At 42.9% G+C, this 14874-nt stretch overlaps 1 protein-coding gene across 24 annotated transcripts in view; it reads left to right on the plus strand.

The window, feature by feature from the left end:
- The window catches only part of ZNF343 (zinc finger protein 343), a 43692-nt gene that overhangs the window by 19443 nt on the left and 9375 nt on the right, over positions 1–14874 (plus strand). For 10 of the 24 annotated variants that reach the window (XM_063659551.1, XM_063659557.1, XM_063659558.1 and 7 more), the window contains 4 exons: positions 5555–5641; positions 11910–12176; positions 12369–12427; positions 13120–13246. In XM_063659551.1, coding sequence (XP_063515621.1) covers positions 12059–12176; positions 12369–12427; positions 13120–13246 — 304 coding nt within the window. In that variant the 5' untranslated portion in view covers positions 5555–5641; positions 11910–12058. Of the gene's footprint in view, positions 1–1807; positions 1970–5554; positions 5642–11909; positions 12262–12368; positions 12428–13119; positions 13247–14874 lie in introns of those variants that run through there. The other 14 variants (XM_054466654.2, XM_054466662.2, XM_054466657.2 and 11 more) reach the window with 7 other exon arrangements.

Below are 14874 nucleotides of genomic sequence, written 5' to 3' on the forward strand. Positions count from 1 at the left end.
TTTGAATGATCACCATTCTAACTGGTGTGAGATGGTATCTCATTGTGGTTTTGATTTGCATTTCTCTGATGGCCAGTGATGAGCATTTTTTCACGTGTCTTTTGGCTGCATAAATGTCTTCTTTTAAGAAGTGTCTGTTCATATCGTTCACCCACTTTTTGATGGGGTTGTTTGTTTTTTCTTGTAAATTTGTTGGAGTTCATTGTAGATTCTGGATATTAGCCCTTTGTCAGATGAGTAGATAGCAAAAATTTTCTCCCATTCTGTAGGTTGCCTGTTCAATCTGATGGTAATTTCTTTTGCTGTGCAGAAGCTCTTTAGTTTAATTAGATCCCATTTGTCAATTTTGGCTTTTGTTGCCATTGCTTTTGGTGTTTTAGACATGAAGTCCTTGCCCATGCCTATGTCCTGAATGGTATTGCCTAGGTTTTCTTCTAGGGTTTTTATGGTTTTAGATCTAACATTTAAGTTCTTTAATCCATCTTGAATTAATTTTTGTATAAGGTGTAAGGAAGGGATCCAGTTTCAGCTTTCTACATGTGGCTAGCCAGTTTTCCCAGCACCATTTATTAAATAGGGAACCCTTTCCCCATTTCTTGTTTTTGTCAGGTTTGTCAGAGATCAGATGGTTGTAGATATGTGGTATTATTTCTGAGGGCTCTGTTCTGTTCCATTGGTCTATATCTCTGTTTTGGTACCAGTACCATGCTGTTTTGGTTACTGTAGCCTTGTAGTATAGTTTGAAGTCAGGTAGCGTGATGCCTCCAGCTTTGTTCTTTTGGCTTAGGATTGACTTGGCAATGCGGGCTGTTTTTTGGTTCCATATGAACTTTAAAGTAGTTTTTTCCAATTCTGTGAAGAAAGTTGTTGGTAGATTGATGGGAATGGCATTGAATCTATAAATTACCTTGTGCAATATGGCCATTTTCACGATATTGATTCTTCCTACCCGTGAGCATGGAATGTTCTTCCATTTGTTTGTATCCTCTTTTATTTCATTGAGCAGTGGTTTGTAGTTCTCCTTGAAGAGGTCCTTCACGTCCCTTGTAAGTTGGATTCCTAGGTATTTTATTCTCTTTGAAGCAATTGTGAATGGGAGTTCACTCATGATTTGGCTCTCTGTTTGTCTGTTATTGGTGTATAAGAATGCTTGTGATTTTTGCACATTGATTTTGTATCCTGAGACTTTGCTGAAGTAGCCTATCAGCTTAAGGAGATTTTGGGCTGAGACAATGGGGTTTTCTAGATATACGATCATGTCATCTGCAAACGGGGACAATTTGACTTCCTCTTTTCCTAATTGAATACCCTTTATTTCCTTCTCCTGCCTGATTGCCCTGTCCAGAATTTCCAACACTATGTTGAATAGGAGTGGTGAGAAGAGGGCATCCCTGTCTTGTGCCAGTTTTCAAAGGGAATGCTTCCAGTTTTTGCCCATTCAGTATGATATTGGTTGTGGGTTTGTCATAGATAGCTTTTATTATTTTGAGATACGTCCCATCAATACCTAATTTATTGAGAGTTTTTAGCATGAAGTGTTGTTGAATTTTGTCAAAGGCCTTTTCTGCATCTATTGAGATAATCGTATGGTTTTTGTCATTGGTTCTGTTTATATGCTGGATTATGTTTATTGATTTGCGTATGTTGAACCAGCCTTGCATCCCAGGGATGAAGCCCACTTGATCATGGTGGATAAGCTTTTTGATGTGCTGCTGGATTGGGTTTGCCAGTATTTTATTGAGGATTTTTGCGTCGATGTTCATCAGGGATATTGGTCTAACATTTTTTTTTCTTGTGTCTCTGCCAGGCTTTGGTATCAGGATGATGCTGGCCTCATAAAATGAGTTAGGGAGGATTCCCTCTTTTTGTATTGCTTGGAATAGTTTCAGAAGGAATGTAACCAGCTCCTCCTTGTACCTCTGGTAGAATTCGGCTGTGAATCCATCTGGTCCTGGACTCTTTTTGGTTGGTAAGCTATTAATTATTCCCTCAATTTCAGAGCCTGTTACTGGTCTATTCAGAGATTCAACTTCTTCCTGGTTTAGTCTTGGGAGGGTGTATGTGTCCAGGAATTTATCCATTTCTTCTAGATTTTCTAGTTTATTTGCGTAGAGGTGTTTATAGTATTCTCTGATGGTAGTTTGTATTTCTGTGGGATCGGTGGTGATATCCCCTTTATCATTTTTTATTGCGTCTATTTGATTTTTCTCTCTTTTCTTCTTTATTAGTCTTGCTAGCGGTCTATCAATTTTGTTGATCTTTTCAAAAAACCAGCTCCTGGATTCACTGATGTTTTGAAGGGTTTTTTTGTGTCTCTATTTCCTTCAGTTCTGCTCTGATCTTAATTATTTCTTGCCTTCTGCTAGCTTTTGAATGTGCTTGCTCTTGCTTCTCTAGTTCTTTTAATTGTGATGTTAGGGTGCCAATTTTAGATCTTTCCTGCTTTCTCTTGTGGGCATTTAGTGCTATAAATTTCCCTCTATACACTGCTTTGAATGTGTCCCAGAGATTCTGGTATGTTGTGTCTTTGTTCTCGTTGGTTTCAAAGAACATCTTTATTTCTGCCTTCATTTCTTTATGTACCCAGTAGTCATTCAGGAGCAGGTTGTTCAGTTTCCATGTAGTTGAGCGGTTTTGAGTGAGTTTCTTAATCCTGAGTTCTAGTTTGATTGCACTGTGGTCTGAGAGACAGTTTGTTATAATTTCTGTTCTTTTACATTTGCTGAGGAGTGCTTTACTTCCAACTATGTGGTCAATTTTGGAATAAGTGCGGTGTGGTGCTGAGAAGAATGTATATTCTGTTGATTTGGGGTGGTGAGTTCTGTAGATGTCTATTAGGTCCGCTTGGTGCAGAGCTGAGTTCAATTCCTGGATATCCTTGTTAACTTTCTGTCTCGTTGATCTGTCTAATGTTTACAGTGGGGTGTTAAAGTCTCCCATTATTATTGTGTAGGAGTCTAAGTCTCTTTCTAGGTCTCTAAGGACTTGCTTTATGAATCTGGGTGCTCCTGTCTTGGGTGCACATATATTTAGGATAGTTAGTTCTTCTTGTTGAATTGATCCCTTTACCATTATGTAATGGCCTTCTTTGTCTCTTTTGGTCTTTGTTGGTTTAAAGTCTGTTTTATCAGAGACTAGGATTGCAACACCTGCCTTTTTTTGTTTTCCATTAGCTTGGTAGATCTTCCTCCATCCCTTTATTTTGAGCCTATGTATGTCTCTGCACGTGAGATGGGTTTCCTGAATACAGCACACTGATGGGTCTTGACTCTTTATCCAATTTGCCAGTCTGTGTCTTTTAATTGGAGCATTTAGCCCATTTACATTTAAGGTTAATATTGTTATGTGTGAATCTGATCCTGTCATTATGATGTTAGCTGGTTATTTTGCTCATTAGTTGATGCAGTTTCTTCCTAGCCTCAATGGTCTTTACAATTTGGCATGTTTTTGCAGTGGCTGGTACCGGTTGTTCCTTTCCATGTTTAGTGCTTCCTTCAGGAGCTCTTTTAGGGCAGGCCTGGTGGTGACAAAATCTCTCAGCATTTGCTTGTCTGTAAAGTATTTTATTTCTCCTTCACTTATGAAGTCTAGTTTGGCTGGATATGAAATTCTGGGTTGAAAATTCTTTTCTTTAAGAATGTTGAATATTGGCCCCCACTCTCTTCTGGCTTGTAGAGTTTCTGCCGAGAGATCAGCTGTTAGTCTGATGGGCTTCCCTTTGTGGGTAACCCGACCTTTCTCTCTGGCTGCCCTTAACATTTTTTCCTTCATTTCAACTTTGGTGAATCTGACAATTATGTGTCTTGGAGTTGCTCTTCTTGAGGAGTATCTTTGTGGCGTTCTCTGTATTTCCTGAATTTGAATGTTGGCCTGCCTTGCTAGATTGGGGAAGTTCTCCTGGATAATATCCTGCAGTGTTTTCCAACTTGGTTCCATTCTCACTTTCAGATACACCAATCAGACGTAGATTTGGTCTTTTCACATAGTCCCGTATTTCTTGGAGGCTTCGTTCATTTCTTTTTATTCTTTTTTCTCTAAACTTCTCTTCTCGCTTCATTTCATTCATTTGATCTTCCATCACTGGTACCCTTTCTTCCAGTTGATCAAATTGGCTACTGAGGTTTGTGCATCCGTCACGTAGTTCTCGTGCCTTGGTTTTCAGCTCCATCAGGTCCTTTAAGGACTTCCCTGCATTGGTTATTCTAGTTAGGCATTTGTCTAATTTTTTTTCAAGGTTTTTAACTTCTTTGCCATGGGTTCGAACTTCCTCCTTTAGCTCGGAGTAGTTTGATTGTCTGAAGCCTTCTTCTCTCAACTCGTCAAAGTCATTCTCCATCCAGCTTTGTTCCGTTGCTGGTGAGGAGCTGCATTCCTTTGGAGGAAGAGAGGCACTCTGATTTTTAGAGTTTCCAGTTTTTCTGCTGTTTTTTTCCCCATCTTTGTGGTTTTTTCTACCTTTGGTCTTTGATGATGGTGACGTACAGATGGGTTTTTGGTGTGGATGTCCTTTCTGTTTGTTAGTTTTCCTTCTAACAGTCAGGACCCTCAGCTGCAGGTCTGTTGGAGTGTGCTGGAGGTCCACTCCAGAGCCTGTTTGCCTGGGTATCAGCAGCGGAGGCTGCAGAACAGCGGATATTGGTGAACAGTAAATGTTGCTGCCTGATTGTTCCTCTGGAAGTTTTGTCTCAGAGGAGTACCCGGCCTTGAGAGGTGTCAGTCTACCCCTACTGGGGGGTGCCTCCCAGTTAGGCTACTCAGGGGTCAGGGACCCACTTGAGGAGGCAGTCTGTCTGTTCTCAGATCTCCAGCTGCGTGCTGGGAGAACCACTACTCTCTTCAAAGCTGTCAGACAGGGACATTTAAGTCTGCAGAGGATTCTGCTGCCTTTTGTTTGGCAACGCCCTGACGCCAGAGGTGGAGTCTACAGAGGCAGGCAGGCAGGCAGGCCTCCTTGAGCTGCAGTGGGCTCCACCCAGTTCGAGCTTCCCGGCTGCTTTGTTTACCTACTCAAGCCTCAGCAATGGCGGGCGCCCCTCCCCCAGCCTCGCTGCTGCCTTGCAGTTTGATCTCAGACTGCTGTGCTAGCAATGAGCGAGGCTCCGTGGGCAAAGGACCCTCTGAGCCAGGCGCAGGATATAATCTCCTGGTGTGCCTTTTGCTAAGACCTTTGGAAAAGCGCAGTATTAGGGTGGGAGTGACCCGATTTTCCAGGTGCCGTCTGTCACCCCTTTCTTTGACTAGGAAAGGGAATTTCCTGACCCCTTGCACTTCCCGGGTGAGGCAATGCCTCGCCCTGCTTCGGCTAATGCTCGGTGCGCTGCACCCACTGTCCTGCACCCACTTTCTGACACTCCCCAGTGAGATAAACCCGGTACCTCAGTTGGAAATGCAGAAATCACCTGTCTTCTGCGTCGCTCACGCTGGGAGCTGTAGACTGGAGCTGTTCCTATTTGGCCATCTTGGCTTGTCTCATTTTAAACTTGGGGATTTCTAGCCTCCATATCTGGGTGCTAGGAGACAATCCTGAAGCTCACACTGCCTGTTTCATCCTCAGGCCCACCTTCTTCATTCCCTGCCTGCTGGGAGAGGACAATCTCTTGAGAAAGGAAAGACTTCTGTGTTCCTGAGAACCTCCTATCAGGTAGGTACCACTTACCTTTCACATTCCTATAGTGTCTTTTCTGCTCAAAACCATGGCTTATTTCCTTTGCCCATCTGACATCTTGTATCCTGAAGTGTCCCAGTTGAGGCTCAAGGCCTTGCTTGTTTTTCTACAATACTGGGGTGATTTTAAGGGCAAGGATCTCCACAGGGATATTACCCGAGACTGGTACTCTCATTCAGGTTACCACCGTCCTTGCCCCAGCCATATTTCATCCTGGCTGCTGCATTCCCAGGGATTTGTCAGCTATTGTGAAATAAAAAATGATGGTAATTACCATTTATCGGGCCGTTGTTCTGTGCCAGGCAACTGGGTTTATAGTCTCCACAATATTTTAAACTCTCAACAATTTGAAAGTTAGGAATCAAAACTCTGAATTGATAGAATAAGAAGTGGCATGTTAAGAGGTCAATAAATTTACTTGTGTAATATGACCGGGTTGGGTAGAATTAGGATTTAGAGCTTCTTCAGTTATCAACATTCTATAATCCCTGTTTCATTGAGCCCCCCACCCCCTCATTTTCTTGTTTTTGCTGCTGGAGTATTTGGAAGGAAATCCCAGACATCACATAATTTTACCTATACATACTATCATATGCATTTCCAACAGAGAAGGACTATTTGTTAAAAATGTAACCATAATATTACCACATTCAACAAAATCGACAGTAATTCCTTAATGTCTTAATTCTAGATTGTTTTAAAATCTGCCCATTTCTTCTAAAAAAGTGCTATTGCTTAGTTCAAACTGTACACACTTAACAATTCAGGTAAGAACTATAAGAGGGAGAAGTATCTGAAATTCAGCAAGGCCAATTCTCCCGCTCCCTTTTCTCTTTACCTGTTGCTGATTTCTGTTAATGACTGTGTCTTCCATCCCTGGTCACCAGCGGGAGCTCTGAGTCTTTCTTGCCACCTTGTTCTTCCTGAAATTCTCATCCTTCTAATTAGTGATGGAGTCCTCTCAATTCTACCTTGGAATACCCCTTTATTATTTTCCCCTCATCTCACTGTTGTGCTACCCAAATTTTCATCTCTTCTGCACATTCTAGTTCACCTTCCACCCTGCCTTTTAAGTTGCTCCTCTGAAGGAAAAATAAGGATCATGCCACTCACCTACTCAAGAGGGCCATTTCTTATTACCTACCTCCAACTCTGTCCAAACTCAATAATTAGAGTGTGAGGCCACGTGCAGTGGCTCACGCCTGTAATCCCAGCACTTTGGGAGGCTGAAGGGATGGATCACTTGAACTCAGCCTGGGCAACATGACAAAACCCGGTCTCTACTAAAAATAGAAAAATTAGCCGGGCATGGTGGTGCACACCTGTGGTCCCAGCTACTCAGGAGGCTGAGATGGGAGGATGGCTTAAGCCTGGAAAGTGGAGGTTGCAGTAAGCTGAGATCGCACCACTGCGCTCCAGCCTGGGTGTGGGCTCTGGAGACGGATTACCTAGATTCAAAGCCTGTCTTCACCGCACATTAGCTGTGTAACCTTGGAGACATTATTTCACTCTCTGTGCCTTCTACTTCTCATCTGTATAATGGAGAAAATAATAGTGCCCATCTCAGGGAGTTGTGAGTTAGAAATGTGGTAATTCCTATAAGGCCTGGCAGATAATTCCTATAAGGTAGTGCCTGGTACAAGGTATATGCTTACTAAATATGGACTGGGATTGTTAATATTGATATCTGATTAATATCTGAATTATCTCTCAAGCCACCTTTTCAGTCTTGTCCCTACCACTTACTCCCTTTGTTGTAGTGCCCTCGTAGCTGTGTGGGAATAGATTCCATTCTGTGCTGTTTTATTCCTCTGGTTTTCTACTTGGCAATTGAACTCCTATTGATTTAGTCACACATTTACTCCATTGCAAAGCATGCCTTGATTTTCTCAGGGAAAGTTGTCCTCAGCCTCTTCTTTAGCCCCAAAGCACTTTTTATTTTTTTGGAGAGGGAGTTTCGCTCTTGTTGCACAGGCTGGAGTGCAATGGCACCATCTCGGCTTACCACAACCTCCGTCTCGGTTCAGTCTCCTTTCTCAGCCTCCCAAGTAACTGGGATTACAGGCATGCGCCACCACGCCTGGCTAATTTTGTATTTTTAGAGGAGACAGGGCTTCTCCGTGTTGGTCAGGCTGGTCTTGAACTCCTGACCTTAGGTGATCCACCTGCCTCAGCCTCCCAAAATGCTGGAATTACAGGCGTGAGCCACCACGCCTGGCCTAAAGCACTTTATATATGAGTACTTTCTCTCACTGGACCATGAAGTGGCTCTTTAAGGATCAGGGACCTCTTGCTCATTTTGGGTCACTGACACAGTGCCTAACAACTAGAAGGACTAAATAAGTCTTTGTGAGCATCTGAGCAGCCCTGCTTCCTGGCTATGGAGGAGCCACATGGAGGAGCCATATGAAGGAGCCGGGGCGGGCGGGTGCAGGGGAGTTCAAATTGAGAAGTAGGTTGGGCCATTATTAAGAAAGGCCAGGATACCAAGTTAGTGAGTTGGACTCACTCTGTGGCCATCAGGGAACCACTTGAAGGTTTTGAGCTACTTTTGAGTGTGATCTCTCCCTTCAGCTATTACCCCATTTCTCTGCTTTCCTTTACTGCAAAACTCCCCAAAAGAATGGTCTATACTTGTTGCCTCCAGTTCTATTTTTCCATTCTGTTTTAAATCCTTTTGTAGCTCACCCTCCAGAAACTGTTCTTGTCAAGGTCACCAGCAGCCACTACTGTGCCAAACCCAGGAATGAATTTCCAGTCTTTATTTTCCAGTCTTCTTGGCAGCAATTCCTGTGGTCGATCTCTTCTTCCTCCTCGACACGCCTTGTCACTTGGCTCCAGTACTGTATGTACCTCTCCTTTTCTTCCCTCCCTCACAGGCTACTTCTCTGTCTTCCTTGATGGTTCTTTTTTCCCTGGCCTCCTAACTGTGGAGTCCTCCAGAGCTTAGTCCTTGACGATTCCTCCATCTTCCTCCTCTGCCTTAGTGATCTCCTCCACTCTGAGGACTTTAAATCCATCTATATGACTCTAGCGTAGACCTCTTCCTTCCCCTCCAGTGTTGGATGACTAATTGCCTACTTGTAATCTCCACTTGGATTCTGTATTTAGCATCTCAAACCTAGTCTCAAACATCAAACTTTGTTCTTCTCCCCCAAAATTTGCTCCAGTTATAGCTTTCCTCACTGTTGATGGTAAATCTTCTTTTTTTTTTTAAGACAGTTTTGCTCTTGTTGCCCAGGCTGGAGTGCAGTGGTGCGATCTCGGCTCACCGCAACCTTTGTCTCTCAGGTTCAAGCGATTCTCCTGCCTCAGCCTCCCGAATAGCTGGGATTACAGGCATGCGCCACCATGCCCGGCTAATTTTGTATTTTTAGTAGAGATGGGCTTTCTCCATGTTGGTCAGGCTGGTCTCAAACTCCCGACCTCTGGTGATCCGCCCGCCTCGGCCTTCCAAAGTGCTGGGATTAAAGGCATGAGCCACCGTGCCTGGCTGATGGTAAGTCTTATCCTTCCAACTGCTCCAGGCAAAAATATTAGAATTGTCTTTGATTTTTTTTTCATCTCACAACTCACATACAATAAGGAAATTCAGGATGTGATTGCTGTTCACCACCTCTGCTGTGTCCACTTTCGTCCAAACCACCATTATCTCCCACCTGAATTATTTCAACAGCCTTTACAGGATTTCCTTGCTTCTCTCCTTGTTCCCTGTCCCCTTTGTCTGTTCCTAGTCTACCAGCCAGAGACATCTTTTAAAATGTAAATCCAAGCTTGTTATTCCTCTGCTCCAAATCCTCCAATGGCTTCTCATTTCCCTCCACATCAAAACCAGCATGCTCAAGGCTGCACATGACCTGTGCCCTGGTATTGCTGTCATTGACTGCTCTTAACTGCCACCACTGTGTTTCACTTACACCCTCCTGCCACAGTGAACTTGTTATTTCTGAAAGAGCAGGGCTCACTCCTGCCCTAGGACCTTCAATGGGCTGTTTTCTTTCCTTATAGTTCTGCTGACACAGTTGCCCACATGAATCACTCCCCCACATTGTTCAAATCTCAAGTAATCACCCTTAAAAGGCTTTCCTTAAATACTCGATTTAAAATTGCAACTCCTCCAGTATCTGCCACTGGATCCTTCTGATGCCCTCAGTACTTATCACCATCTGACATCTTGTGTCTTTTCTGAGGTATATATATTTTTTTGTCCATCTCCTTGCCCCTACCCCACTAAAATGGCAGCTACATGAGTGCTGGTATTTTTTCTGTTGCATTTGCGGCAGTGTCCTAAATGTTGGAAATCTGCACTTAGTAGCTGGGCATGGTGGCTCACACCTATAATCCCAGCGCTTTGGGAGGCCAAGGCAGGCGGATCACAAGGTCAGGAGTTCGAGACCAGCCTGGCCAACATGGTGAAACCCCATCTCTACTAAAAATTCAAACAATTAGCCGGATGTGGTGGCAGGTTCCTGTAATCCCAGGTACTTGGGAGGTTGAGGCAAAAGAATCACTTGAACCTGGGAGGCAGAGGTTGCAGTGAGCCAAGATCGCACCACTGTACTCCAGCCTGGGCAACAGGGTGAGACTCTGTCTCAAAAAAAAAAAAAAAAAGAAAGAGAAAAAAATTCTGCACTTAGTACAGATCTTGCTTTATAAATGTTAGCTAAAGATACTAGTGTTACTAGGAGAAAGGCTTTGTCAGCTTCAGCTACGTTGTACTGCAGGTACTATAGGTTGGCTTTAGCTTTGTACCATGACTTTTTACAGTAGAACCACAGTCCCTTTGGGGACATGCTGTTCTCAGAACAAGAGAAATGGTGGAATTATGCAATGCTTAGAAATGGCATCGTCGCTTTCACTCACATTAATTTTCCAAGGCAAGTTACAAGGTCAAGCCTGATGTCTGGGACAGGGAAGTACCATCCTTTTATAGGGCAACAAATAATTGGGAACGATGATAAAATCTACCACAAAGGCCTCTTTTGTCCTAATCACTAGAATTAGATTAGCAAAAAGACTGAGAAGCATTTCACCTTACAAGAAGCTTCACAGTTTAGTAAAGACGGTCATGTAAATAGAGAAATTGCAATATGGTATGATGTCCAGGTTGGACAGAAGAGGGAGTGGTCATCTCTACCTATGGTGTTGAGGGATGAATTACAAGAACTGCTTAGAGACCCCAGCTAGTCTCAGAAGGGTACTAGGCAACAATAGGCCTGTAGTCATTTGGGCTGAAATCCTGAACAGCGTCTGAGGAGCTTCTGAAGGTGGCATAGCTCCTAATACCACCTGCCTTCTTTGGGACCACATCAGTGTAGGACTTTGACTTGGGCCCATCAGGATACACAAATGCACATCTCTGGTAAGGTCATGTGGTAGACATGCATAGCAATGGAAGCTAGGAGGTTATCTCTTCAAAGTAACTGTGAGAACTGGAGCTCTCCCTTAACTAAGAAGGACTGAGTTTTGATCTCCTAAACTCCTCACAATACAGGGACATAGGAATTTTTTTTTTTTTCTTGAGACAAGGTCTTACTCCTGCCGTCCAGGCTAGAGTGCAATGGCACGATCTCAACTCACTGCAGCCTCGACTTCCTGAGCTCAGGTGATCCTTCCACCTCAGCCTGCTGAGTAGCTGGGACTACAGGCACACACCACCATGCCCAGCTAAATTTTGTATTTTTCAGAGAGACGGCATTTCACTATGTTGCCCAGACTGGTCTTGAGCCCCTGAGCTTGAGCGATTAGCTTGCCTTGGCCTCCCAAAGTACTGAGATTACAGGTGTGAGCCACTGTGCCCATCCAAGACATAAGGAACTGAATATAGATGGAATCTTGGGTTGGGGCAGGGGAATCAGAAGCTGAGTTCTGCACACCCCGATTGGTCTACAGGAAACAGTCAGAGGCTCTTTCTCCACAGGCATTATGCTATATTCTGTCTTCTGTCTGACTCAGGCTTCAGGTAGTAGCAGAGACTGATCCAAAACAGAGTTTGAATCTGAGGTGCAGAGGCAGAAGAAGTAAAGTTTGAGAGCTAAGGGAGAGTGGCAGAACACAAGCAGGAGGGCCTAGAAATGAAGGTAGAGTGAATGAAGGTAGAAAATCCAGGGTACCCATGTAGATGGAGACTCGGTGTTTGTTGAATGAGGAGGGTGTGAGAGGACAGGATCCCTGCTGAAGAGGCATAGGCCTAGGGCCCACAATAAAAGCCCCAGCAATAGCAAATTGCTTCTTCATCCCACAGGTCCTGGCTGCATGGAAACAAGATGGGCTTTTTACAATTAAGGTTGGAAGAAGTCACCACAGGCAGCAGAACTCCATCTTGAGATGAAATAACATCTACCTGGACCTCTGGCAGAATTTCAAGGCACCCACTGGGCTGACTCTGGGGCCATGATGTTGTCTTATCCTTCAGCACTGGGAGATCAATACTGGGAAGAGATTTTGCTTTCAAAGAATAGGGAAAATGTAGAGACTATGAAGAAATTGACCCAAAATCATAAAGCGAAAGGTGAGAATTGTTGAGGAAGCCGGAGAGATGAAGAGGGAGCCAAGGCTCCAGGTTCACCTGAAAATGCTTCAGAGGTCACCTCTGGGTAAAGTGACTACTTCCTTCATCCTAAGGCTCAGAAGAGCTGCTCAGGGAGCGTCATGGTGGGGGGTAGGTGGTCTGGTTTCTCATAGCTTCTTTTTCTTTCCCTAGGCTTGCCTTCTAATGATACTGACTGGCCCCAGAAAAAGGAGGGAAAGGCCCAAATAGTGGTGAGTTGGGGTTACATTTTTTTTTTTCCTGAAGCGCTGGCTCATTTCCCAGAGAATAGACATATATTCTCTTTCTTGGGAAGGGAAAAGGTGGTCAACATCTGGGTAGATGAGTGAAGCATTAGGCTTTCTTGAAAAAAGTTGTTAAAGCACATAGCAAAGATAGGGATTTTACAGATCCCATTTAGTAACCTGAGCTTTTAAAAAATGCTCATTCCAGACCCCATCTGTTCACTCCCATTTTTCTCTGTAATCCAAGTTTTCTTCCATTCTCTCCTCTAAATCTTTACCACTCCCTACTGCCCAGCACAAGCCCCAAGTCCATGATGCTTTTGTTCCTTCTGCAGCCCATTCTCTGCTGTTTCATCTCTGAATTCCTTCATTATGAATCCTCAAGGTCACTGTCTTAAACACAGCCTGAGGTTTACAAATTAATTCACAAATCATTTCTCTGGTGAAATCATATATGTCAAGGGCCTAGAATGTGTTCTGTGCTCAGTTATGCTCCTCACAGGTTTTAACAGAAAGCCAGGCACACAGTAGTGCTCAGAAGAACTTCATATGGAGAACTATATATTCTGACGAATTACATCAACTTGTATATCCAGGCTCTCCAGGGTCACCAGCTGTGCTCCACACACAGGGAAGATTGATGGTGGCTTGCTATACATTAATTTACTGGTTGTTTGTAGGTACCAGTTACATTCAGGGATGTGACTGTGATCTTCACAGAAGCAGAATGGAAGAGACTGAGTCCAGAGCAGAGGAATCTATACAAAGAAGTGATGCTGGAGAATTACAGGAATCTTCTCTCATTGGGTGAGGCTGTGTTCTTTCCTTTCCTTCATTAATTCAGTAGAGATTTATTGATCACCTAATATGTATGACAAAAAAATGTTCTAGATACTTACAACACATTAGTAAACAAAATCGTAATCCCTGCCTCCATGGGGCTTACTTTCTAGTGTAAGGAGACAGACAACAAACAAAAAGCCTCATATACAGGGATATTATAATATGGTATGTTAAAAGGTGATAAGTGCAACATAGTAAAAAATAATGAAATAAGGCAGGATAAAGGGGTATTGGCTGTGATAGGGTGGCTGGCTGAATTTTAAAACTGGGTATTTGAAATCAGTGAAGAAGTAATATTTGTCTAACGACATAATGTGGTGAGGAGGTTAGAACTGTAGGTATCTAGTGTAAGAGCATTTCAGGTGAAGGGAATTATTGACACGAAGACCTTAATGAAGGGATGTACCTGCCCAGTATATGAAGCTGCAAGGAGGCAAGTGAGGCTGGGGGCATGGTTTGCAAGGGGGAGAGTAGGGAGAGATGCAGCTCTGTGACATAAGTTAAAATTAAGAGTCAAGTTTATTGTGGTTTGGGGGTTTCATAAACCATGTCTTTTTCTTTTTCATTTGTTTACAAACCTAAACGAGGTCAGGAGATCGAGACCATCCTGGCCAACATAGTGAAATCCCGTCTCTACTAAAAATACAAAAATTAGCTGAGCATGGTGGCGTGTGCCTGTAATCTCAGCTACTTGGGAGGCTGAGGCAGGAGAATCACTTGAACCAGGGAGTCAGAGGTTGCAGTGAGCCGAGATTGTGCCATTGCACTCCAGCCTGGTGACAGAGTGAAACTCAGTCTGAAAAAATAAAAATAAATAAAAAATAAAAAAATAAAATTTAAATCTGGGTTGATAAATGTTATCAATTGCAACATAACTCTAGATCAGGGGTTGGCCAACTTTTTCTGTAAAGGGCCAAACAATAACTGTTTTTGCAGGTGATAAGGCCTCTGTAACAACCCTTAACTTGCCATTGAGTTGCAGCCATAAACAATACGTGAACAGATGAGCATTGATATGTTCCAATAAAACTTTCTTTATAGACACTGAAATTTGAATTTAATATAATGTTTATGTATCATGAAATATTACTACTCTTTTTACTTTTTTCTAGCCATTTAAAAATGTAAAAACCATTCTTAGCTTGTAGGTGATAGAAAAACAGAGGACTGGATTTAGCTTGTGGGTAGTCATTTTCCACTCCTTGTTCTAGATCAGTGCTGTCTAGTAGAAATATAATGTGAGCCACATAGGTAAGTTTAAATTTCCTAGTAACCACATTTTTACAAGTATAACTACAGGTGAAATCAACTTTAAGAATATATATATTATTTAATCCAATATATTAAAATATCACTTTAACATGAAATTAACATAAAACTTATTAATTAGGTATTTTACTTATTTTTTTGTACTGTCTTCAAAACCTGGTTGTATTTTACACTTAGAGCACATCTTAGTTCAGATTAGCCATGTTTCAAGTGCTCAATAAACACATGGCCAGTGGCTGCTATACTAGATAGTACTGTTCTAGATATTCCTGTATTTCTAGATAAAACATGTAGAGAAGAATCACATTTTTGGAGACACAAAC

This window comes from Pongo pygmaeus, chromosome 21 (genome assembly GCF_028885625.2).
Source record: "Pongo pygmaeus isolate AG05252 chromosome 21, NHGRI_mPonPyg2-v2.0_pri, whole genome shotgun sequence".
In the NCBI taxonomy this organism is placed as follows: Eukaryota; Metazoa; Chordata; class Mammalia; order Primates; family Hominidae; genus Pongo; species Pongo pygmaeus.